The 27,732-nt window shown below is 46.5% G+C and overlaps 1 protein-coding gene across 4 annotated transcripts in view; it reads left to right on the top strand.

Annotated features, from left to right (window-relative positions):
* The window catches only part of VPS13B (vacuolar protein sorting 13 homolog B), a 3,181,000-nt gene that overhangs the window by 2,121,433 nt on the left and 1,031,835 nt on the right, over positions 1-27,732 (top strand). For all 4 annotated transcript variants that reach the window (XM_078686964.1, XM_078686965.1, XM_078686963.1 and 1 more), the window contains exon 35: positions 16,333-16,470. In XM_078686964.1, the coding sequence (XP_078543090.1) occupies positions 16,333-16,470 (138 nt within the window). The remainder of the gene's footprint in view (positions 1-16,332; positions 16,471-27,732) is intronic.

Here is a 27,732-nt window from a genome sequence, read left to right as displayed (position 1 = left end):
GGAAGCTGGGGGATGTAATTGTCTACAGGCATTGCACAAGAAGTTGAAAAACGGAGTATAAACTAAAGAACTAACAAAGATGCCTTGAACCACAAGAAATGCCTGTGTTTTGCAAATGAGGCACTCACAAGGCCCTCCACTACACCGGACCAACATACCTGAACAGCCAACTCAAATTCCACACACCCCAAAGGACCCTACGATCAGCCCAGCTCTCCTACGCCGTGGTACCCTGCACCAGAAAGACCAGCTCGGGAGGCTGCTCCTTCCGCGCGGCCAGTGCCTGGAACGACCTTCCGCTCCACCTCAGACAGATAACATCACTCCCCATCTTCGCAAGAAACCTCAAAACCTGGCTCTTTGACAGACCCCCTTCTTGATGGACTGGAACCTGCGAACCCACCCCCCCATCCCCCTCCCCCCACACCACCAGCACCTTGAGACCCCTACGGGTGAGTAGTCGTGCTTAACAAACACCTGATTTGATTTGATTTGATTTAAAATGTGTTCCACATGGATCAGTTTTAATTGTTTGTGAATTATAAAGAAGAATGAATAATGAATGTGTTCTGTTACTGTTTCTTTATAAAGAACTAATTGTTGCATATGTTCGCTGTTGATGTTTTGGACATTGCGTGATAGAGTTTATCTCAAAATGAAGTGATTGGAATATTGCGTGCATTATTAAACATAGAGAAGAACTAATATGTCTTGCTCTGTAACTTGTAAAAAAAAAGGTTTAAAATTATCCCCTGTTGAGACTGCACCCAGTTGATATTCAACCACATAATCAAAATAGGTCTTGGAGGCAGCACAAGAAGCAATATAGTCAAAGACTCAAGAACACAGCAACAGAGGGAACAATATAATTATCATCAAAGCAAAAGCCTCCCGGCCAAAAGTAACTGATAAAAAAAAATTAAAAAAATGTAAAACAATGAAGAAATTGTGATCAGCACGTGGTCAACAATATAACATTTCCAGGCTTGCACACTTAAGAATTTTCTATCCTTTTCAGTCGTGGAGGTGAAGATTATGCTTTTCTTTCTTTTATTTTATTAACTCCTCATATGTGAACTAACATCAAGCTGCAGAATCATTAATCATTTAGTTAAAACTACAAAGGCTCACCGACTAAAAAAGACTAATCCTGAATACCTTGGCCCAACAACTGTGTCCTCTGCTCCTCCTTCCTGTGGAATTGGTTAAACACTCCTTTTTTTACTTGATTTACAACTTGTTATTCGTGCTTCTGATAATTGGCTGAAAAATCAGACTATACACATTAGCCAAATGAACCCTTTTCACTTTGTATCAGACAAAAAAGCAATTATCTTATCACAGATCTTAGTATACCATCATAATAAAACTCAAGACTTAAGAGAATGCACAACCATTATTTACCTTTGAAACACACTTAATCGGCAACACAGGTAGGGCACTGGCGAGATGGGGATATCGGCAGGTGGCACACTCAGTATTCACCTCGGGTTCCAGAGGGGTGGGAATCATGACAAGACGATCCTTACCATTGACCATACCTGGAACGACACATCTGGAAGGTACACAGCTGTGGCGGGTAGGAGGGATGTCGTGTCGCTTACACTGATATCTATATATGTACCCCCAGGACTGCAGGCATCCACTTTTAAAGACCTGGGAACAATCGTGCTGAAATTCCCCGAAGGAAGATTGATAGTGGGGGGTGACTTTAACTCGGTGGTACCCGGACATATGGACCGGTGTTCCCCACGAGATTTCGGAACGGTGCAGGCGGTCCTACCAACCTTTATGGACGCGACTGGTGGATGCTTGGCACACACACCATTCCCTAGATACGCAGTTCACGTTCCACTCTGGGGCCCACAGTAGCCTATCTCGGATCAATTACATCCTCACACTGGCAGACCAGGCAGGCTACGTAAAAGAAGTCCGACACATGGCACCGGGAATTTCTGATCAATCCCCGATTTGGGTACAGGTGGGGTCGGGAGAGGGTCAAGTATGAAGAATAGCTCCGATAAATCCCTGGCACCTCCGTAACCCAACTACTAAAGAGAAAAATGCAAAAGAGATAGATCTTTGCTTCCAGGAGAATGAGGGATCGATAGGATCAGCACAGATGCTCTGGGAGGCATTTAAGACCGTAATCCGAGGGCAAGTAATCTCAGAAATAGCTGGGGCAAAGAAATAGAGAAATGCTGAATTGGTTAAACTAGAAACAGAAATCCTACAAATAGAAGGAGAGCTAATACGTAATGGGGCCATGAAAAAGCACACATGCTCAGATTAAAGAGAGAAGAATATAGAAATGTGGCTACAGAAAAAGAAAAAGCACTACACAGAGACAAATTGGGGAAAATATATGAGCAAGGAGACAGAGCAGGGAAATTGCTGACATGGCTAGGTAAGAGGGATCACACAAACCGACTGGTCGTAGAGCTGACGACAGACGCTGGAGTGTCACATTCCGATACACAATTAATAGCAAACGAGTTTGCCAACTATTACAAGAAAATATATGATTCACATACTACCCTTCCCGAGGCAGAATCGGCAGCTCTGCTTTTGGAAATGACATTGCCAACACTTAACGGAAGAAGACAACACCCTATTAGAGAGTGACCTCACAAGCGACTGGGTGACACAAGCTATCAGAGGGTTACAAACCGGAAAGGCAATGGGTTCCAATGGTCTTCCGATAGAGCTCTACAAAATAAAGCCAGTTAAAATAGACCCATATCTTAAATGCATGTAAGAGGAGTGCCGAGAGGCAGGTAGACTCCCCCAAGACCAGCAACTTGCCACGCTGGTCGTTATACACAAGGACGGAAAACCTAGAAATAAATGTTCATCGTATAGATCCATTTCATTACTGACCGCAGAAGACAAGATATTAGCAAAATTGTTAGCCATACGTCTGGTTGGAATTATCACCAAATTGGTTCACCCTGACCTATCAGGATTTATGCCTGCCAGAAATACCTCCATGAATCTCCGTCGATTGCATGGGGTGGTAGGACGAATTGATACACTGAAGGAGGATGCCGTGGTGATGTCACTTGACACCACCATGGCATTTAACACAATTGAATGGGCCTATCTCTTTGTTGTATTGGGAATGCTGGGGTTCAGACCCACCTTCATTAGCTGGATAAAGCTACTATACACCAAACCACTGGCACAAGTAGTGCTCAACAAAAAAAGTCAGAAACCTTCATCCTCAGAAGGGGGATGAGACAGGAAAACTCCTTGTCCCCGTTACTCTTCGCATTAACACTGGAACCCTTGGCAATGTGGATTCGCAAAGATCCCATCATTAGGGCTTGCGACGGTCGGCCGAGTGGGTCGACTACATCTCCCTCTATGCTGACAATATATTATTATACCTGGTGAAAATAAATACATAAATTACAAATGTAACTGAAATAACCCAAGCCTTCATGTCTAATGAAATGAAAACGTTCTGTTGTGAAAATTTGGAGATCTTATATGTTGTGACAGGCCAGGAGGTAAGGATTATGCTTCTTCAAAAGTTAGTACCAAAGATGTAATACCTGCATTAGTTTTAAATAGAATTTTTTAACATGGAATAAGAGAACCTGTCTGCTTTGGATACCAAAATGAAAGACTTCAATGCTATAGCAACTCTAATAACATGTGGTCCTTAATGTGTTACATCCACACCCAATTGTGACTTAATCTGTCTCACACATCTTGCTATTATCGGAGATGATACCAGAGAAGAGGGTTTTCTGAACTATCTGAGAAAGTTCTGAACTTTTCATTTCCTCCTCATAAACGATGGTATTTCACAATACATACATTTGTGACCTAGAAACTAGGTTGTAAATTATAAGGAGTAGAACGAGCACTGAATGTAGTTCTCCTAATAAAAGTGTTTCCGTTTGGAGAAAAGAGTCTACTGTCCTCTACAGGAAATGAAATTCAACACCCTGGCATAATTGTTTTAATGAGGAATATTTTTTAGGTTGGCCTGTATTTTAAATTGCAGAGTACACAATCAGAACCAAAGATGGAAGTATCTAGGTTCACAAACACTTGTTAATCTGATCCCTTTAAGAAGTATGCATACAAGTTGGCATTCTTTCACTGAAAATCTGTAAATGGCAAAAGGCCTGGGAGATGAACAATCTGGAGGTATTTCCTGTCCTGTATGGCAGGCTCTCCTCGGCTATTTGTGAGAGGAAGTAAAGAATATGTATCTCATCTGTTCCCAGTGGGATGGTATCACTTGCTATGCCCCAACTGGATCATTTTACCCAAGCTGATCTGTGGCATTTGTCGGTGCTGTGTGCCAAGGCTTTTTGTATATAGAATGGTTTCTTAGAATTGTAATGCTTGTGACTAGAATAATTGTACCAATGTATGCTGCTGACCCCAAGGGTGTGTCATAATGGTTAGAGACTGGATTGGATAATCCCAAGAAATTTGCAGGCGGACTGGAATTCCTACTTGCAGTCTCCACAGTGGTGTTAATAGGACTATATCGATTCTGTCCCTCCTGACCAGTGAGTGCCACTCTGTCAATCATCATGGAAGGGTGAAGCGTATAATTCAAATCTGACCCCCTCAGCCACTCACCCCTCAAACCACCCCTCCCCTTTTTTGTAGGAACTCATCAGTCACAAGGGGACTTGGCCCAAGTCTCCAGCGGAAGAACCATGGTGTTTCTTGACTAGTTGCAGTTCGTAATCACATTAAATGTTCCTGGAAGATACTCCGCAGTCACAGTCACTGAGATTTGGCATTGAAGGCCATAGTGGCAAAACTCTTTCACTAGGTTTGCCAGCATCCTGCATATTTCCTATAAATGGTTTATGTATTGAATGCATCCCTTGTCAATCATTTCACTATAAAGGATCTTTAGGAGTTTCAAGCAGTTGATGTTAATTGTAATTTGTTGATTTACCAACTTTCCTCGTGTATTGAGTTTGCAGTATCTGGGTCCTCTTCCCAGCTTGTTGACATCTGATTTTATGACCACATTCAGTGTGGCCCAAAAATGTATCTGCCTTTCCAGTCATTCATGTGAGTCACCCAGAAGTGTATTTCTTGACTGACCTTGTCTTACAGGTCAATCACCACTGAAAAAGACAACCCCAGGCATAAATGAAGGGGACATGTTTAGGTTGCTCAAATGGAGGTGGTCGTAAGTCTCACAATCCTGGCCAGGTGTTTCTAGGATACTCAACTGCAATACAAAAACTTCCGCAAGTTGTCCTTGATAGACATCATCTTTCTTCTGGGAATTGTAGGTGACCACTACTAAGTCTACCAGAAATTCCAAGAGTGCCATCCATTCTTTGGGTTGGAGATGCAACATATGGACATTAATGATAAACCTCAGGTTCTGCAGCAGCAGATCCACAAAATTGGCTTGCCTTTGGCGAGTGTTGATATCTTGACACATGAAAATTATGTCATCCATACATATGATTAGCCTCACAGCTATAGCTCTCAGCCATTTCACCACTACTTTCCTTAGTTTAAGGAAGTCTATTGTCAAAAGATAACCCAATGGATCTTGAAAACATAATCTTGTTTAATGTTAAAATCCAAACTAGAATATGATGGCAACTATGGTGTTAAGCAGATAAAGAACCTATTTAGAAACACACTGCTTGTTTAGACATTGTTTTCATTTGTCTTTTCTATGTCTTTTTCTTTGCAACATCCCATGGTGATTTTTAATTTGTCAACTCCATTTATTAACATTAAAATAAACAGCAGATATATAGCTTGATAATGTACTGATGATACAGTAGGAGAGATCAACACTCTGTGGCCAAATCTCCCAATCGCAATTCCGGCTTATACATTTATCAATCAGCAATCATGATGGACCTGGGAGAACCCGGTCGTGCCGCAGAGGCCCCCATAGAAGTATTGTCATTAGAGATGCCGCCTCTGTAGGTGTTCCAGGACCCCCAAATCTTTGTCCATTTTTGGGGGCAACCTCAATCCTCGTACACCACCCTTTCAGCCCACATAATTCAACCCTTGTCATGTTTCCAGTCCCCTAACTGTGGTGACTGCTGTGCCCCCCACAGTTTTGCAGTGTTATGTTTGGCCACCTTTAGACCCAGCGTCCTCCATATCTGCACCTCAACCTCATCCCAGATAAAGACACCAGTTCACTGAGGCTTTACGGGAACTCATGGTCACTTCACCCATACACTCCACCACCTCTGTCCAGAAATATTGGATTATAGGGCAAACCCACATAGTGTGGTATAATGTGCCAGGATGCCCACATCAGCACCTCTCGCCGAGACTCGACCCATTTTAAACAGTAAGGATTGGGCACAGTATGTTCTGTGCAGTTTTTTACCTGTACCAGTCTGAACCCCGCCTGTATGGCCACCTCCCTCTAGTGTTGTATGTAGTGTGTCAGGGGTGTTGTTGAGTAATGTCTAGTACGTTAGGGAGGTCTCCTTCCGAGGCATGTACTTGTCTAGAAAATGGTCTTCCAAGGACGAAGACTCAGGGGGGGGTCATTCCCTTGGGCAATATCTGAATATAGTGATAAACCTCAGAAGGTGCTAGTTGGTAATTTCCGACCATGGGACATCATCCCCGTTGCCCCTTAGGTCTTCCACTTTTGAGAGACCAATCAGATCCCATTTGTCAAATCCTGGTTGAGCACCCAAGGTACCCAGAGCTTCAGTGTCCCACAAGAGGGTAGCTTCCGTTATTTTGCCCTTCAATCCCAGTGCATTCAGGGCTGTATTCCAAATGGTGACTACTGTAGCCATAGGGGCGGAAGTACCAGAGAGCCCCCGGGAGCTCTATAGGACCCTAAGATAACCCTAGGGTTGCATGATGAATCTGTCAATATGAAACATGGGGTTATGAGGCGGGAGGTGGACTCAGCAGTTAATGGTGGTAAGTTGATACACCTAGTAATATTTTTGGATGTCCAGAAGGGATATTCCCCCGTCGTAGCATCTCCTGCTGAGTGTGTGCAGCGGTTTTTTTCCCTTGTTTTTTTCTCTCACTTTCATATTCTATGCACGGTTTGTCTTTCTATATCTTATAATTCTTCTTTTGGCAGCATTATCATTTTTATTCTGTATGTGTATGGAGTTCACCTGTGTGTATGTTTACTGTACAGCCCATATCCCTACAGAGACTCAGTGTACTGCTGTTCTATATGCGTTATGTTTTTTTTTCGTACAGACATCTATGTGGCTCTTCCTGAAGAAGGTGTCTCGTACGCCGAAACGCGTGTAGAGAAAATAACGAACACCTACATAGTTCAGCCACTTGTGGTTTATACCACATGAATATTAATCTTGTCTTGAGTAATGTTTAGTCATCTGTTGCATGGTTGTATTTAAACTGATTATTTCAGTGTATATGTTGTTGTATGGTCTGTGATGCTATTCATGTTTTATCATGGCTGTTTATGTCAGATTTTTAAAATTTAATTGAATAAAATGAAATATTTGTAACTGTTTTTGGTAGTACACTGAGCGTGTGTAGATATTATCTGACTATGTATAGAACTTGATTCCCGTATGGTCCCAAGTTGCTTAGGAATGTTATTTCAGTAATAAGTGCAGCATGATCCTTTGCCAGGCCCCCGTTCCAGATCAATGTCCTAAGATTTTTGTTGATTGCCTTAAAATATGAATCATGTATTGGATAGGGTGTGTTCTGCAGGACATATAAAGAACGTCCTGACCACGCCCCCTTGGGCCGGTACTTAGGGGCTGATTGAGAGCTCTTCCCTTCATTGGAACACTCCCTTGCCTTCAGCGGGAGCTTTTAGACCCATTTTGTTTTAATTTTGTATTCACTTTGTCAGCGCCTATCTGCGCTTTTATCCCCACGCTGCCTACCTTGCCTTGGGGCTCTGTCCTTCACTTCGCCGCCTGCGCAGCCGAGCTGGTCGCTGCTGAGGCCGCTTAGTCCCTCGCCTGCCGCCTTCAGCGGACGCTCCCCCCGGCCACGCCCACTCCTGACCACGCCCCCTTGGGCCGGTACTTAGGGGCTGATTGAGAGCTCTTCCCTTCATTGGAACACTCCCTTGCCTTCAGCGGGAGCTTTTAGACCCATTTTGTTTTAATTTTGTATTCACTTTGTCAGCGCCTATCTGCGCTTTTATCCCCACGCTGCCTACCTTGCCTTGGGGCTCTGTCCTTCACTTCGCCGCCTGCGCAGCCGAGCTGGTCGCTGCTGAGGCCGCTTAGTCCCTCGCCTGCCGCCTTCAGCGGACGCTCCCCCCGGCCACGCCCACTCCTGACCACGCCCCCTTGGGCCGGTACTTAGGGGCTGATTGAGAGCTCTTCCCTTCATTGGAACACTCCCTTGCCTTCAGCGGGAGCTTTTAGACCCATTTTGTTTTAATTTTGTATTCACTTTGTCAGCGCCTATCTGCGCTTTTATCCCCACGCTGCCTACCTTGCCTTGGGGCTCTGTCCTTCACTTCGCCGCCTGCGCAGCCGAGCTGGTCGCTGCTGAGGCCGCTTAGTCCCTCGCCTGCCGCCTTCAGCGGACGCTCCCCCCGGCCACGCCCACTCCTGACCACGCCCCCTTGGGCCGGTACTTAGGGGCTGATTGAGAGCTCTTCCCTTCATTGGAACACTCCCTTGCCTTCAGCGGGAGCTTTTAGACCCATTTTGTTTTAATTTTGTATTCACTTTGTCAGCGCCTATCTGCGCTTTTATCCCCACGCTGCCTACCTTGCCTTGGGGCTCTGTCCTTCACTTCGCCGCCTGCGCAGCCGAGCTGGTCGCTGCTGAGGCCGCTTAGTCCCTCGCCTGCCGCCTTCAGCGGACGCTCCCCCCGGCCACGCCCACTCCTGACCACGCCCCCTTGGGCCGGTACTTAGGGGCTGATTGAGAGCTCTTCCCTTCATTGGAACACTCCCTTGCCTTCAGCGGGAGCTTTTAGACCCATTTTGTTTTAATTTTGTATTCACTTTGTCAGCGCCTATCTGCGCTTTTATCCCCACGCTGCCTACCTTGCCTTGGGGCTCTGTCCTTCACTTCGCCGCCTGCGCAGCCGAGCTGGTCGCTGCTGAGGCCGCTTAGTCCCTCGCCTGCCGCCTTCAGCGGACGCTCCCCCCGGCCACGCCCACTCCTGACCACGCCCCCTTGGGCCGGTACTTAGGGGCTGATTGAGAGCTCTTCCCTTCATTGGAACACTCCCTTGCCTTCAGCGGGAGCTTTTAGACCCATTTTGTTTTAATTTTGTATTCACTTTGTCAGCGCCTATCTGCGCTTTTATCCCCACGCTGCCTACCTTGCCTTGGGGCTCTGTCCTTCACTTCGCCGCCTGCGCAGCCGAGCTGGTCGCTGCTGAGGCCGCTTAGTCCCTCGCCTGCCGCCTTCAGCGGACGCTCCCCCCGGCCACGCCCACTCCTGACCACACCCCCTTGCCGCACTATTTACCATGTGCTTTTACCGTTCGCGCAGCGGACGGGCGCAGCGGGCGCGCCGTTTGCGCGCCGAAGGCGCGCCTAAGGCAAGCCCGTCTGCGCCCGTCCGCGACCGACCGGGACCAGGGGCCATAGACCCTGCTCCTCGCCTGACGTACTCTTCGGCCCAACTCTTATCCTCGTCTGCCTCAACCCCTCTATCACCTTCTGTAGCTCTCCACTTATCCTCGCTTGGTATTAATGCCCCTTCCCCTCCTGGCGCTGCCTTACCTTTCCCTTCTTCTCCTCTCTCCTCTCCTCCCCTTCCCCTATGTGTGTCCCCCGGCTCGCTTCACGCTTCTGCTATTCTTTTGAACACACGTTCGGCTGTAAAAAATCAAACTGCTCTCTTTAATCTACTGGACACGGACCCCCCGGATTTCCTCTTTCTCACTGAAACCTGGTTCTCCTCCCACTCTCTTCCGGATCTTCTCGCTATTCTCCCGGCAACCCATTACGCCCTCCGTGCCGACCGCCCAGATGGCAGATCTGGCGGTGGCGTGGCGCTTATAGCTAACCGATCCTTGCAGTTCCAGCTCCTTTCGCATCCTGGCATTACCAATGTTGACTTTCTGGTGGCCCGTTCTCTCAACCTTCCGGTTCCCCTCACGGTGATTCTCCTGTATCGTCCCCCTCAGTATATGTCTTCTTTTGTGTCCTCTTTGCAGGATCTCTTGGCCACCCTGGCTGTAGATAATTCCTCTCTAATTCTACTCGGGGATTTTAATTTTTGGCCAGATGATCCGCAGGAGGGCTCCCTCTCGAAAGACTTTTCCGCTACACTCCGCTGCCTCAACTTTTCATCTCACGTCTTGACCCCCACTCATACTCACGGTCACATTCTTGACCAGATCTGGTCTCTCCGCTGCAAACCCCTGGTGTCCTCTATTTCTCCTTGTGGCTGGTCGGATCATTTTCTGATCTCCTTCTCCATCCCCCTGGGTCAACCCGAGAAAGCTACCCTGCCCAAGAACATCTGGGCTCGGTGCTGGAAGAATGTTGATCTTAACGACCTTTCCTCTTCTCTTTCTCTATCGGCTCCCGGCCTGTCTGATCTCCCTGTGGAACACCAGGCGGATGTTATTCGCATTTGGCTTTCCTCGGCTTGTGATCAGGCCGCCCCTCTCAAAAAGATTAGATTGGCCCGCCATCACGATGCCCACAGGTGGTTCTCCAACGACCTCAGATCCCTGAAGCTTGAGCTCAGACGGTCGGAACGTCGCTGGCGTCGTACCTATTGTCCCACTCTCCGCCTGAAGTATAGGGCTCTTCTTAATAACTACAAATCGGCCATTCTAGCGGCCAAATCTAAATACTTTTCGGACCGCGTTGCCCTTTCGGCTAATAAAACTCGCGAGATCTTTTCTTTGGTCCGTAGCCTTGCCACCTCTGACCGTACTGGACTTTCCCCTGCTCCTTCGCAATCTCTTTGTCTTTCGTTGAACACTTTTTTTATTAATAAAATAATCACCATTAAGGCCAACATCCCGACTGTGCCTCACCTGGACCTCCCGGCCCACTCCCCTTCCTCTTCCTCTGTTTTTGATCACTTTGCACCCATCTCACCCGAGCTTTTCCTTGACCTCCTCGTCAAGGTCAAGTCCGGCTCCCCGGCGGATTGCGCACCTGCTCGCATCCTCAGAACTCTATTTACCAGTTGTCCCACCCCTCCCCTTTCCTTCCTTAATTCCTGCCTGGCTCTGGGTTCTGTCCCTTCCTCCTTTAAGTCTGCCATTGTGCTTCCCATTTTAAAGAAAGCCGGCCTGGACCCCTCTCTTCCATCTAATTTTAGGCCAATCTCCCTCCTTCCCTATCTTGGGAAGATTCTTGAGAGCCACGTAACATCCTGTCTCTCATCCTACATCGAGGAGAATAACATCTTGGCCTCCCACCAGGCTGGCTTTCGACCGGGCCACTCCACTGAGGGCGTGGTCCTCGCGGTCCTTGACGAACTGAAGGGCAGGGCCGATGGTAATCTCCCTCAGGCCTTGGTCCTTTTGGACTTGTCCGCTGCGTTTGACACGGTCGACCATGCTATTCTTCTTGACCGTGTCAGCGCAGCGGGCATCCAGGGCACTGCCCTCTCCTGGATCGCCTCTTTTTTGCAGGGACGCTCACAGGCAGTCCACCTTTCCACTTTCACTGCCCCCCCCCCTCCCAGTCACGTGTGGGGTACCCCAGGGCTCTTCCCTCTCTCCCCTTCTTTTCAACCTCTATATCCGCCCCCTTATTTCTTCACTTCTAGAGCTGGGGGTCTCGGTGTATAACTACGCTGATGACCTCCAGCTCGTCTTCGATCTGTCTTCCCCCATTCACTCTCTTCCCAAGCTCAGGTCGACTCTTGTCTTTATTTCTCAGTGGATGAGCCTCAATCATTTGAAGCTCAACCCTGATAAGACAGAGCTCGTCCTCACTGGTGGCCCCTCTAATCCCTGGTCCTCTGCTCATTGGCCCCTTTCCTTTGGTCCTCCTCCTTCTCCGGTTTCCTCTGTTCGGACTCTGGGCATCAAGGTCAGCAATGATCTTTCGATGCATGCACATATTAGTTCTGTTGTATCCTCTTGTTTTCTTTCCCTTCGTCTTATCCGCAAGATCTCCCGGTTTTTTTCTGTTGATGCACTCAAAGTTATTATCACCGCCCTCATTACATCCCGCCTGGATTATGGCAATGGCCTGTTTGTAGGCATCCCTGCCTACGAGACTCGTCGTCTCCAGGCCATCCAGAACCAGGCGGCCCGTCTTGTCCTTCGTCTCCCCAAGTTCTCCCATATCACTCCCGCCCTTAAAACCCTTCACTGGCTCCCTGTTCAGTACAGGTCCCAGTTTAAACTTGCTTGTCTGGCCTTTCGGGCGCAAGCCCGCTCCGCTCCTTTCTTCATTAACTCCCTCATTTCCTCTCATGCCCCTTCCCGTTCCCTCCGTTCCTCTTCCCTCTCTCTCCTTCACGTTCCCCGCTTCCGAAAGTCTCGCACAGGGGGCACCCGCTTCTCTGTGCGCGCGCCGCAGATCTGGAACTCCCTCCCCCTCTCCATCCGTTCCATCCCCATCTTTTCTCACTTTCGGAAAGCCCTCAAAACTCTTTTCTTCCTACAGGCTTTCCCGGACTAATTCCTCCCCCTATCTGTTAGGCAGATGTTGATGTGTTCCCCAGCGCCAGGAAGCCGCTTGGCCACAGAGCGCTTTATAAATCCCTTTTTCATTTAATTTCATTTCATTTCAACGTGGAAGCGACATCATTTATAAAAGTGTTGCTTTGCCCAAAAGTGACAAGGGCAAAGGCCTCCAGTATTAAACAGCACGCCTTAGCCTATCAAGTGGAGGTAGGAGATTGTTAGTGTAGAGCAAGTCAGGGTCTTTGGTGATATATATTCCCAAATAATGGAACCCTTCTGTTGCTGCCTCACAATCTTGTGGAAAGAAGGGCTCTCGGCCCCTCAGGAGGTACTCAAGAGACTTCCCCCAATTTATAGTGTAGCCTGAATAACGGCTGAAGGTAGTGATGATTTGTGTGAGTCTGTTGAGTGTGTTGTCAGGGACTGTGATGTATAGAAGTATGTTGTCCGCATATAGTCATATACTATCTTCCCAGCTGTCTTATCAATAAAGAGTTGTGACCAGAGGGTCTTGCCTAACCCAGGTCGCCAAGGGCTCAAGTGATAGGGTAAAGATCATTAGCAATACGGGGTAACCCTGCCTGGTGCCACACTGAAGGCTAAACACTCGGGACAGTACCCCATTAACTCTTACTTGGCCAATGGGTGTGTATAAAGCAGCCTCACCCAGCTAATAAAGCGGGGAACAAAACCCAGTAGGGACAGGACCTCAAACATATAGGGCCATTCTACACTTTCAAACGTCATTCTGCCGTTGAGGGAAAGCACTAAAACATTCCCCTGAAAGTTCTTTGATTGGCACAGTACCCCGTGGAGACGGCACAGGTTAAGCATAGTGCTGCAGGTGTGCATAAAGCCCAATTGGTCTGGGTGAACCAGGGTGGTACCTTTAGTCTATTTTGTACTTTGAAGTAGTGATGTGCCTTTATTGGTGTTTAACTTTCATGTATATTGTTTACAAGCACCAAATTATAATGCTTATCTATGTGACGTGAAGACAAGTTGAAACCTTGCTAGGCGTATTTGGCCATCAATTTGAAACATGTAGATATTTGCAAAACAACACATTAGGCTATATGCAGTCTTAATATATAAATATTTATCAAGAAATCCGTGTGAAAATAAATTTAAATTAAGCTATGTCCCAATGGAAAGTTAAATGAGGTGACTCTGATAGTCGCTTTTCTATCAGAGCATTTGTTAGGTCTGCAAACCCACATGGCCCAGAGGATCCTTGATAAAAATGATATCAATTGTAAGGCTGCAAATCTCGCTGTGATAAGTTAAAACCTCATTTGCATGAAAAATAGGTGCTACTGACACCTTGATACAGTGGATGGCCGAGAGAGAGCTGAGCTCCTGTCCTTTGTGAGCAGATTGGTGTGGAGAGTGCTTCTCTCTACAGTAAAGGCAACATCATAACACCAGAGGTCAAGGGATCTAAGGAGCCCCGACGGTGATCAAGAGCAGGACACTTGGGAGCTGTGTGGAGTCTCCTATACCGCTGCAGTGATTAACACCAGTCCGCTCACTGCAACATTGGAGGAGACTGGAAGGCGAAAGACCAAGTTGGAGGTATCATTCAAGCCTCTAACACCAAACTGAAAATTGTTTACAGTGTCGCAAATGTGACATTTTAGTATTTTCAGATGTTGAAAAAGAGTGAATTTTCTCGTGTTTTTTATTTATTTCGATGGATATTTGAGCCTTGAGCTCCCAAGGCCTCTTGAAGCTAGTGTTGCTAAAGGCAGCTGACTGTGAACCTTTCACCCCCATGAGAAGTGCAGAGAATCATTGTTAGGATATGATGATAATGGCACTCAAGGTCCCTGGCAGCAGGGATTGTATGTTGAGAAAGTTGTCATTAAGGTAGCAGTAGCTAAATTTGGAGAACATATTCTTTTTTCAGACTTGAGTGCAGAGGTGCGAAATAAATAATAGAGTGCTGGAAATGTGGAAGGAATTCCAGTACTGCTCTGTGCCTCACACAGTGTAGATTATGGCCAAGTTGAGAGTGATTCATTAATCAAAGATATTAGTATTCACATAGGTAGAGGTGCTCAGTGTCCCGGATAAGCCTGGGTGGAGTTTGCGGAGCTCCGCAAAGTGCAAAAATAACCTCTGCCATGCTACACGGAGCTCGGCAAGTGGCGGAGTTTTTTTTAGATAAATGCTGTTCGCGGTGCCCGGCACTTTTCCACACTGTGTAATCATCGGGATCGGCACCATGCACAGTGCAAACAGGCGCTGCTTCCTTTCTGCTGTTCGAGTAGATTTTTACTTGAGCGGCTACTTTCTCAACGCGAACGGACGGTTTCTCAAGGCGAGCGGTCACGAGCATACGTGACTACTCGCAATAAGAAATCTGACTGCCCGCATTGAGAAATCTCGCCGGGACGGTGATTTTCCATGCTCGCGCTCGCGCTCGCCATCTTGATCTTGACGATTGCGAATGAAGAAAAATCTCACTGGGAGGTGGATTTTAGTTGCTCGCACCCGCCAACTTGACATTGATGAATGCGTGCAAGGGGAAAAAGTCCAGCGGAGTTTTTCAGAACTCACCGCCCAGACTTAGTCATGGATAGAATTAAAACTGGATTAGAAGGCTGGGCACCTGTTTCTTGTTGAGGATTTCTCCCTGTTGATGATAGAATAGCGCTCTGTCATAAAGTTATTTGAGTACCTGAATCAAGGTTAGAGGCTTCCTGTGTCACTTGGGCGTTTGGTACAGTTGCACTAAGCATTTTTACAGTCTGATTCAGTGTTTGCAACCATACAAAATCCTTTTTTAAGATGCCCTAATCCCATTTTAGGAGGGAGAACAGTTTTTTCACCTTATAAAATAAGATTGCATATTTATAGTGATTCGGTACCTAGAATGAGCATGTTTTAGGCGTCTCTCTCAGATACCGAATTGGTAAGCTACTATCAATGTTTTGAGACCGGAATCCGGATGCAAAACATTGAAAAGTTACCAAGACCACAAAGAGGTGATTACCCATTCACAAAAGAGAAGAGTCACTTTGGGAACCCTTTCCATTTGTGAATTCAAAATGTGCTTTAAAAGCTTGTTGGGGGAATTGGCAGTGGTCCACAGGCCACTGACAACTCCCCCCAAAACATTTTTCTTTATAAAAGAAGTCCTGTGTTATTTAGGAAATTGGACTGCATACAAAAAAATACTTTTTTTAACAGTAATCACAGATATGATGGTCTGTTGACTCTAGGAGCCTACCATCCCTCTGAGGGTCTTCAATCGTAGTGAGTAGTAATTAAAAACTATCTCATGAAGATTCATGGGGTAGGTTGGATTGTGACCCTCTATGATTCGGAATTTTAAGCACATGTAAGTAAATACATATTCTTTACTAGCCACAAAAATACTGGTTGTCTATTGTGAACAGTATTTTGATACCAATTATTCGTACAGCTGGCCACAAGCCCCTCTTCTTTGCTAATTCATCCTACCCCCACTCACTTTCCATCTACCCAAAGAGGTAAATCGAAACTTTGACGTTCTAAGATGTTAAACAGGTGTGAGTGACTACTTTATTGATATATTTTTTGTAAATAAAAATGTGCAAATTCGTTACTTTTCCATTGCCATTGTTGCCTCGAGAGTGAGCATTTATTCTGTGATGTTTTTTTTCAAGATAATGACCTGTGTAATAAAATTATTAGGACAAAAGGAAAACGCATGCTAGAAGTAATTGCCTGTTTTCAATATTATTAGAGCAACTTACTCATATTTGATGGTTGTCTCTGCAACAGATCCAGGGAAGACTCTTCCAGAATCCCTGGACTATAGCAAGATATGGCTGCAAACAGCGGCAGGAGAGGCAGATACGAAAAGCGGAATCCCTCCCCCATTCATCACACTGCAAATAAAAGACTTCCTCAATGGCCCAGGTAGGAACTGCCTGAAACTTATTTACATGTCAAAAACAATATGTTACTGGCCAGCAAGAATGAGCTAATGCATATTTCTGTCTTGCATGTTACTGTTTTGTCCAGTCAGATGCATCTAATAAGTTTTCCTTCATGTTTAACAGCCCATCAGCCTGCTAAAATGGGGTATCCAATAATATCAGAAACAACAGAAAAAAGTGTAAAGTGCTACCTGTTTTATCAAGGTCGTTTACTCTGAGAAGGTGCTCGCTTTTTTCAGTGCTGTGAACAGGGCCGGACAGGGAAACAATATCATCGCTGGCAAATGTTGTCAGGCCAGGTCTCATACTGCAAGTAGTGAGAAAGCTTGTCCACTGCTAAGGTGCTTAGGAGGGGGTGCTTCCCCAAGCTAACCCCATTCCTGGGGTTAGCAAGCTACTGCTCCCGGTACCTCAAAGACTTTGCAACAGTAAGCACTTCACTCTGAGAACTCACAAAACAAAGACAGACATTTACCTGGAAGACGTAGTGTGAAAAAGTATTCAATGAGATAAAAACGTCAGTTGCCCCAATGGACATTCTTGCCTATTTCGATATGTCACAGTGCACTGAACTCACGGTAAATGCTGCATGGGGACATGGGGTAATACTAGCTCAACACAAGTCTGGGCGTGACTCCTCGAGGCAAATAGTCACATATGCGAGCAGAAACCTGAATGATGTGGAAAGAGCGTATCCGCAGCCCGAAAAAGAAAGCCTGGTGGCTGTGTGGGCTTGTGAACACCCTCACATGTTCCTGTACGGAAAGCTGTTGACAATCATAACAGACCACAAAGCACTGGTCACAATCTACAGCAACCCAAAAGCCAAAATTCCACCACGCATCAAGAGGTGGGGAATGTGGCTGATGGACTATGACTTTAAGTTAATACACAAGCCTGGGAAAGATCACAACCCCGCTGACTACGTATCAAGACACCCTCTGCCAAGAACTCAGCAGTCAACTTCCATGGTGCAGGAATACAACAATTTTGTGCTCAGGTAATACATTCCAGCTCAGATCACCATAGAGGAGCCCATTCAGGAGTCCATCACAAACATCACACTGAAAGCTGTGAAAGGCATCATGAAGCAGCAGCAGTGAAGACATCCAAACAACAACAGCCAGTAAAACAAAGAAGTGAATAAAGAAGAAATACACGCATTCGAACCAGTGCAGGAAGAATTGTCAGAAACAGAGCAGGGGATTCTTCTTCAAGTCACCAGGATAGTCATCCCACAAGCCCTTCGCAGACTAACAATAAATATAGCGTATGAGAGTCACAGGGAATGGTTGCCTAGCCGCAGACTTCTATGGACTACTAGACACTGGGGATACCTCCTTGTCATCATAGATGAATACTCTTGTTTCCCATTAGTACGCCAATGGCGTCGGTGACGGCCATTCTATCCATCCTGGGTAAAACATTCTCTGAATTGGCTGTCCGACTAACACTCAAAAATGGCAACGGACCTCCTTTCTCAAGGGAAGAATTTCGAAGGTTCATGAACTACCTAGGCATTCGTGTCCTGCCCTTGCCCATGTGGTGTATGAATGATTGGTTGGAGGCGGGGAGGCGGGACCTGACAAGATGGCCGAGTAGATGTCTCTACTGGCGCTCCTGTCGATGGCAGATTAATCTACCATTATCCTCCATATATTCTGTCCAGCTACCCACTCACACAAAAGGGTACTTGTGCCTGCTCTCCCCTAATGATACTGGAGCGTCGCAGATAACCTTATTCGAAGAGAACTGGAAATTACAGTGGGGATGCTCAGCAGGCCACACAGCGCCATGCGGAGACACATAATTGTGGTGTTCAATGTGTGACAGGGGACTCCCGCAAGGAAACAAGCATTGGGAGCCGTGTGAAGAGCAGAGCGCTCCATGTAACGGAGCTGAATAATCAGCAGGAAACACGGGTGAGCCCGTAGACCCCATAAGAACCCTGCAAAAACGACACCAGAGCGGAAGAAACAGAGGCACCCCCCTCTTGATCGTGAGAGGAGCAGAGGAGTCCTGCGGCTTCGCAGTGGGAGTGGATCGAATGACCCGTGAGTTGGGTGGCTCAGACCCCGTGGACTTCAACCCCCCCAGGAGTCGGCCGGGGCAGAGGTGCAAACAGGTGGGCCTGCTGAAAGAACCCTGCTGGTACAAGGACGGAGTGTCAGGAATTACGGCGTTCCCTTCTCGATTGTAAGGGACACAAGGCACGGAGGACTCTCCCGGTCCGGTGGTGGGAGAGGAGCAATGGGTCTGTGGGTCTGGCAGCCGCGCCCAGCGGGACTGCACCCTAGTGCTGCCATAAGCCCCCGGGGGGATGCCGAGTCAAGAAGCTATGAGCAGAGAGGAGAAACCAGCAGAAAAAGATAGGCCCACCTCAAATGTGAGACTTGAGTCGATGCAGCTGCTTCCGAACAAACTGTGACATCGAGGGGCAACTTCGATACGGCTGTGACTCTGCACGCTGAAGCAACAGACACAGAACCCAGGAATCAGTGCTGCGGGACGCTGAAGGGCAGGACCGGCTGAAGCCGCGTACGGCCTTGAAAAGATGATTGTGAAACCCTGAAATAGAGGGCAGGGCCCGAACCGGTGAAATGGCTCCAAACAAGGAATGCAAATCCAAACACAGAACAAGGTACATAGGGGAATTGACTTAAGTGATTAACATCCCGCGACCTTGAAGATACCCAGTGGGTGGCAGAGAGAGCTTGACCAGGACAGCCGAAGATGCACAGTGGAATACAACCGGGAGTTGGGTAAATACGTGATGTGCGGGTTCTAAAGGAGCACATCAGAGACAGAAAATAGAGGACCCTGACACTAAGGTCGGCAGTACATTGTCATCATGGTCAAGGATAAGGGGACCAAACCGCAATCCAATAAAATAATACGTTATTCATTACCCCTGCACCAGGGGCCTGAGGCCTGTGCAGAAAATTTGGCTGGGGCGAAAATGAGGCAGTGCGGAGTGAAAAGGAACCCCTCCCTCATTGGTGGATGTGCTGCAGGCAATACAGTCAACACGAGATGATATGGTGCACAAAATTGATGCGTCACTATCGATGTGAATTTACTGCGCTGTGACTTACGAAAGGTTGCTGAAAGAGTGACCACTACAGAAAAAACATGGACTCACTACAAACCAAAATGCGCACCTTCAGAGACCCTTTCACAGCGCTTCAGAAGCGAGTGGTAACACTGGATGATAAAGCGGAGGACTGAGAAGGCAACTCTCGTAGGAACAATCTGAGATTTGTGGGCTTTCCAGAAAGGGCAGAAGGTCCCTCTGTTGAATTATTTCTGGAGGACTGGATTGTACAAAAGCTGGCCCCAAAAAAACGATCAAAGTTTTTCAGTTTGGAAAGAGCTCACAGATCGTTGGCCCCTCTCCGAGACCAGTGTCACTGCCGAGAGCCATTATTGCCTATTTTTTTAATTACCAAGAGAGGGACAAGATCTTGTAGTCCACATGTATGAAAGGTCCGATATTATTCGAGGGCCAATCCCATCTCTATATATCCAGACTACACACAAAGGGCCCAAGATCAAAGAAAGACACTCCTAACAGTTAAACGACATCTCCGAGACCTAAACTTGAAAGACAGTTTGATGTTCCCCCCCAAAATTAAGAGTAGAAAAGGCTGAACTTTGCTCTTCCACTCTGCAGCCAAGGCCATTGACTGGCTGGACTTCAGTGGTGAGCCTGGGGCCTGCCTGGTCCCATCAACGGGGTCTTCAAGAGCATCGACAACAGGAGGACAGGTCCAAGACCAGCGTAGTAGAACACAGAGAAAGCAGCTGAACAGAATCGGCAGCCCGGGACGGATCCGGGTCCGTCCTGAGGGAACACTACAAGCTTCTGACACAGAGACAGTGCTGGCTTCGAAAGGGGCGACCCAGGGTAACGGCATAGACTCTGGTGGTCCAGATCAAATGGTCAAATGAGCATGGGGATAAGATCACTAAAGAGGATGTACAGATAAGTGCTCAGGGACTTGAATGCAAATGAAGGGAGGGAGTGGAAATGAAATGCATAGGGTAGATAGACAAGGTACACTTTCGGACTCAAAGTGATATCCTGTTATTTAAAGTTTAAACTATCCACAGGGCCCCCCGCAGAAGTTGGAACCTGAGTGGGGAGCTGGAGGATCAGACCTCGCACCCCTCCCAGTTGCCAGACCACTGGTACAGCCATACCGCAAGGGACAAGCCAACTGACACCTACGATTGGTAACATTAATGTAAACTGTGATGAGGAAAGTTGATGGTCTTTGTTCGCTGGGTCGTTGGGAAATGGGGCGTTCTGTGCACGTTTGTATTCTTCTCCAGATGGGGGAATGGGACTCTCCCAGATGTCCAGAGGGAGGGAGGTACGGGGAAGTTATATAGTTGTTTGTATCAGGGGAAGTTTTAAGATGTTACTCTTGACGTGTCAGATATCTGATTCTGAAAGACCGCCAGAAGTGGCGAGGAGAATGGAGACCCATGAAAGAATGGTAATGGAGGGGCGGATTAGCGGAAATATATGCAAAACAAATGGGTGCACAAGTGCTGAAACTCATTACCTGGAACGTACGAGGTATGGCAAACTATCAGAAAAGATGGAGGGTGGTAGATTATCTGAAACGTTACCAAGTGGCGATAGCTTGCCTACAAGAAACACACATATGGGGAGATGCTGTTGCTTATATCCGGCGAAGGTGGAGAGGGCAGTTATACGCCACCTCTTACTCCGATTCGCAGGAGGAACGCTATTTGGGTGGCTCCTGGAGTGCCATTTTAACACCTTCACCACGTGACAGACCCAGAAGGGCATTACGTGATTGTACTTGGAAAATGGGAGGGAAGGGAGATATGCCTCATCAATGTCTATACCCCAAATTAGATTGCCTCGTCTTTTTCACAACAGTTATGTTATACCCTACTTAGTTGTTGCTACTTGTATTCCAATCCTGCTGCCTCTAGCTGCTCAGCCAGAGTGTGAATTGGTCATAGAATGTTGGTATGCCTGTGATGCGTGGAATGCCTGGTTGTCTGAGTGGATGAGTGTTGGGAGTTAGGAACTATTCAACATCGTCAAAGAATTCACGAACCCCACCGCCGGCACCAACGACATCACTACCTCCCAAGACCTCTGCGACTCTTTATCCTCTTTCTTCCACAACAAAATCGCCGACATACATAACAGCTTTGAAAACCAGTCCGAGGAACAGACCAGACCACTTCACCCACCTCCGAACCAAAACAGCACTCTCACAACCTTTACGACTGGAACCCAATCACTACTGAAGACACCATCTGCCTGATGAACTCCATCCACTCAGGTTCACCAACCTACCCTTGTCCCCACCACATCATCAACAAAGCAGACTCCATCATTGCACCCCATCTTCGCGATGTCATCAACTGTTCCTTCAATTTCGCCACCTTCCCGAAAAGCTGGAAACATGCCGAACTCAGCGCCCTCCTGAAGAAACCCACAGCAGACCCCTCTGAACTTAAGAACTACCGCCCCATCTCACTCCTTCCATTCCCTGCCAAAGTCATTGAGAAAGCCGTCAATAGTCAGCTCTCCGCCTTCCTTGAATCCAACAACTCCCTCGACCCCTCACAGTCCGGCTTCCGAGCCAAACACAGCACCGAAACCGCCCTCATCGCTGCTACAGACGACATCCGAACACTACTGGACAACAGAGAAACAGTTGCCCTCATCCTACTTGACCTCTCCGCCGCCTTCGACACAGCCTGTCATAGCACCCTCATACAACGCCTCAGCAACGTCGGAATACAAGGAAAAGCTTTGGACTGGATCATCTCGTTCCTCGCCGGAAGAACACAGAGAGTACGCCTCCCCCCATTCAAATCAAAGGCCACCGAAGTCATCTGTGGCGTACCGCAAGGATCATCACTCAGTCCCACCCTCTTCAACGTATACATGAGTCCCCTCGCATCCATCGCGCGCCAACACAACCTCAACACAGACGACACCCAGCTGATCCTCTCCCTCACCAAAGACCCAAACACCGCCAAAACCAATCTACACGAAGGAATGAAAGAAGTAGCCGAATGGATGAAGAACAGCCGTCTAAAACTAAACTCGGACAAAACGGAAGTTCTCATCCTAGGATCATCCCCCTCTGCCTGGGACGACTCATGGTGGCCACCAGCCCTGGGCACAGCACCCATACCTACAGATCACGCACGTAACCTGGGCTTCATCCTAGACTCCTCCCTCTCGATGACCAGACAAGTCAACGCCGTTTCATCTTCATGCTTCAACATCCTACGCATGCTCAAAAAAATCTTCCGTTGGATCCCCACCGAAACAAGAAAGACAGTCACACATGCACTGGTCACTAGCCGACTGGATTATGGAAATACCCTTTACGCCGGAACCACAGCCAGACTACAGAAAAAACTCCAACGCATCCAAAACGCCTCAGCCAGACTCATTCTGGACATCCCCCGTCAAGCTCACATTTCCGGTCACCTGAAAGACCTCCACTGGCTCTCCGTCAACAAGAATATAACGTTCCGTCTCCTCACCTACGCACACAAGGCCCTCTACGACCTAGGACCCGAATGCCTCAATACTCGACTGTCCTTCTACACACCCACCTGCCAACTACGATCATCCAATCAAGCCCTCGCCGCAATTCCGCGCATCCACAGATCCACCATGGGAGGAAGATCCTTCTCCTACTTAGCGGCCAAAATCGGGAATTCTCTCCCCACTCACCTCCGCCTTACACAGAACCACCTCTCCTTCAGAAAGCAACTAAAACCTGGCTTTTCGATAAGTAATGCTCCCACCCTACCTCAAGCGCCTTGAGACCCTCTGGGTGAGTAGCGCGCTATACAAATTCCTGAACTTGAACTTGAGTTAGAGATGGGCTGAGCAGCTAGGGGGGCTGCTCCTGGTTGAGCTGGTACCACACTAGGCTGGCTGGAGTCAAGACTGTGTTAACCTGAACTGAAGACTTAATAAAGAAGACTTAAATATACATACTGGCTCCTGGTGTCTATCATCATAGGACACAACATATTTTGGCGACGAGCGGACTTGGACCCTAGAGATTCTTGGTACAGCAAAGAAACAAAGGAACTATAAAAGAAACCAAGAGATCCTAGAAGCTACTACTACTACAATGAGTGTATTTCCAGGCAAGCCAGCGCCAGCCTCACCAGTGTCCTTCCAACGGACAGCCCCAACGAACAGTGCCACCACCAACCGACACTACAGTTTGGGAATACTATAGCCACAGTGAGTTGGAGGAGTAGTTCAACTACAACCGCATTTGGTGTTCCAGCCACAAAGGATTACAGTGAGTTTGAGGAGTAGTCACACTACACCCACATCTGGTGTTCCAGCCACATTGTTACCTACAAAAGTGTTTGGTGAGTTGGATGGGTAGCTTCTCTACAACCCGGTGTTGGTGTTCCAGCCACATCGCACTACAGAGTCTACAGTGTCTTTAAGATAAAGGCACAATTTGGGATTCCTCGTCAAATAGAGGTCAGAACTAACAGTGTGCAGTGGCTGCACAGATGGAGAATTTTTGGTGTTTAATTGTCATTTGCTGCGATTTATAGTTCATAGTGACTTTTATTGGAAAAAATATTGTGTCACAACAATCTCCGTGCAGTAGTATCACAGATGGACAATGTTGGATGCCTTACAGGAATTTTAACCTTGGAGAGTGACAAGAATTTCTATCAATGTAGGTACATCAACTTGTTAGTAGGTGTTTTTGTGCTGCAACCTATTTAAAGAAACGTGTTTTTAAAGAAACTTCGGACCTGCACCTGCTTTGTCTTCCTCTACATGTCTGCTCTGGAGGCGAGGTGTGTGCTCTGTGTCTTTTGGCACTCCGTGGTGTCTGCACAGGGTTTTCTGTCTTCATTGGAGCAGAGCTCCCTTGCGCTCGATTTTGCTCTGGACTTCTTGAAAACATGGTCAGCTGTCTACATTTTGTGATGCGTGCTTTTGGTGTACTGGCCTTTGGTGTATGGACTTTGCCCGGCCAGTCAAGTATGGGGGTAAGTCAATCTTTATCTTATTTTTCATCCTTTGTTGCCCTCTTGACTTATGGCAGTTTAACGGCCGCTCCATGTTTGGAATTTGATGGCGCGCGGTGTTTCTACAGAGCGAGCAGACTTACCTTCACATTCAACCCTCGTTGCTTCCTTGGGTCTTTGTGACATGCTTTCATCGCCATGGAGCTCCTGCTGCTTAGGGACGTTGTGGAGCATCAACCCGCATGGAGCCATCCTGTATTATGTCCCCATATGTGCCGCCATCTTGTGGTTGGCAGTTGGCAGGACTTTTGCTGTTAGCTGCCGAGTTGCCAACCACGTCTGCCACACACGAGTTTGGTCTACTTCATGTGCCTCTCACATTGTACTATCTTGCCACTGCTGGTGTTATTGAACAACTTGTGGAATTCTCGTTGTGGGACATTTACGATGTGACTCTCTGTTTCAAGTATGTCGGAGACCACGTGAGTTGCGAGGACTAGGAGTGTCATTTTGCAGCACAGGTGTGGGAGCGGAGATCCTTCGTTTCAAGTATGTTGAAGGAAATTTTCATTGGGTATCATTCCTGCTTTGTACATCGTTCATCATTCACGGAGCCCATCAACGGTAAGCGCATTTGGTAACACAAGCCACGCCTGTTGCAAGGACTATGAGTAATGTTTTTACAGCACAAACATGAGATTATCTACGTGTAAATTTGTTTTGGGAGTTCTAGAGCCATCTCTTAGTTTTTATTTTGTGATTGCCAAAATTGGCTATTATATTTATTTATTTATAAAGTTTTATATGCTGTGTCCTGTGTCATTTATTTCAATAACAGGTCACATTCTTTGGTGTTGCTCTGGAGTTCTTTGTTCCATCCTACGAGTCTGTGTGTTTTAGGTTAGTGTAATGTGGGCGAATATTGAAATGTACCTGTGCGCACTTAACGGCACAACTTTAGTTGTTTTTTCTTTCCTGTCCATATGCCCATTGTTTGCTCATTGTCTATGGAAATTTCTTGTGTAACTTAGCTCACAGGTGTGTAAGAGAAAAGTCTAGCAATGTCTTTTGTGTTGTTGTGTTTTCTCTTCCTTGTGCAGGGAAATTATTCTCCTACCACAACTTTGGTGAGTCATAGTTCACCGGCGTAGGGCACAGCGCAGTAGTATCCTACAGATATTGGAAATTTATGTGTTCTTTCTTTTCTATTTTTTTGTTACTCCTACATGGGGGTATGTGGCCTCTCCAAGGGGGTTAGGCATGGGTTAGTTCCCATATTGGATCCAGGCTAATCCTTACAATGGGTGTTACTCCAACCTGATTGCTTGTAGCCTCAAAAAGGGGGTTGGACATGGGTTAGTTCCCATATTTGATCTAGGTCAACCCTTACACTAGGTTGGGAAATGGACTTAGTCTCCATTTTCAGTTGTGCGCAGTACCAAGGTACATCCCTATTCAGGTGTTTATATGGGTGACGACCCATATACATTTTGTTTCCTTACTTTTGGGATTGTAGTTGCAGAGTGTGTTGCCCTTTGCGTCTGTATGCATTTGCTTACAGTGTTTACTTAGAATGTTACATTTTATATTATTACAGAATTGTACTATTTGCTCACCCTTCAAATAGTTTTCATATTTTTGCATGGGTGAGGATGGTGGATATTGTTGCTCAATCTAATGATGCTGTATTGTAACCATCCTTTCTTGTTTTTATGGTTCTATCTTCTTTGATGCTCTGTCCTTTTGGCTGCATCTTTGAGATTCGTTCCATTACTTTACCTTTGTATAGTTCTCCTGTTTCCTTTTTGCTTTTGTTTAAGGAAAAAGGGATAATGTTATACCCTACTTAGTTGTTGCTACTTGTATTCAAGCCCTGCTGCCCCTAGCTGCCACTAGCTGCTCAGCCAGAGTGTGAATTGGTCATAGAATGTTGGTGTGCCTGTGTTGCGTGGAATGCCTGGGTGTCTGCGTACATGAGTGTTGGGAGTTAGAGATGGGCTGAGCAGCTAGGGAGGCTGCACCTGGTACCACACTAGGATGGCTGGAGTCAAGACTGTTGTAACCTGAACTGAAGACTTAATAAAGAAGACTTAAATATACATCCGGGCTCCTGGTGTCTATAATCATAGGACACAACAAGTTATGAAAGCAGCAACCCCATTCCTCTTGGAGGGGGGAGGATCCTAGTGGGTGATTTTAATTGTGCCTTTGATGCACAGTTAGACCGAGAGACCCCCTTAAGAAAACACCAAACCTTGAATAACTGCAACACTACGAACACCTTCAGTTGACTAGACTACTATTGTCTCTCACAGAGGTAATCGTAGGAAGTGAAGGAATTGGTCACATACTATGAATCCTGTATTGTATACTCTTGTGCTGAATGCAAATTCCAATAAAAACATTTTTTGTTAATGAATGATTAGAGGCTGAGCACGAGAAGGATCATTATTGCTGGTGAAAAGCTTTCCATCCATGATGCGCTGCTTTTTTCTTGTGTGTGTGTTGCATTGTATTCTGTAATTCTGGTGCAACATTATCTGTATGTCTTAAGAGGTGTGAGGCTTTGTTGAAGTATATAATGAAAATTAGGATTGCCAGGAATTACTAAACAGAAAAGGCAAGGCAAGAATTACATTTTATTATCTATTGTTTGGTGTGATATTTGACCTTTTTCCTGGCCTGAAGAATCTCATATTGCTACCCTTTCTCCCTGGACTTTGGGACAGAATTTAGTGAATTTTGGGTTGGTCTAGTGCGCCATTTTCAAAGAACCAGCACGAATCTTAAAATGATGTTTTATGCATCCAGCTAAGATATTTCAACATGAATTGCTACTTATTAAGTTTCTGGCAATGTATAACTGCCAGCTACAGTACTGCTTGCAATTGAAATCTTGGTAACAAGAAATCTGTAGATGAAATGTGGAATATGTTCAGTTCCAGACTGAGAAATTTCCAACTGTAAACAATTTGTCAGTTAAAGAAGATAAGTGGATGTTTCTTTGAAGAAAAGTAATATTCTTTAACCACAGGAAGTCATATTGTCACAATGCATCAATTTAAAGATCAAAAAGCAATAACAAGTAGCTAAAATTGGAAACCACTAATTAAATGGGCAAAACAGGATACATTAATGGCTTTCTTGCTGCATGAATAGATTATGTTCTGTACTTTTGGCAACTGAGAATACTGTACTACTTGGAGCGCATATAACT

The sequence above is a fragment of the Lissotriton helveticus genome, chromosome 4_1 (genome assembly GCF_964261635.1).
Source record: "Lissotriton helveticus chromosome 4_1, aLisHel1.1, whole genome shotgun sequence".
Lineage (NCBI taxonomy): Eukaryota > Metazoa > Chordata > Amphibia > Caudata > Salamandridae > Lissotriton > Lissotriton helveticus.
This window is presented reverse-complemented; position numbering and strand designations above follow the sequence as displayed.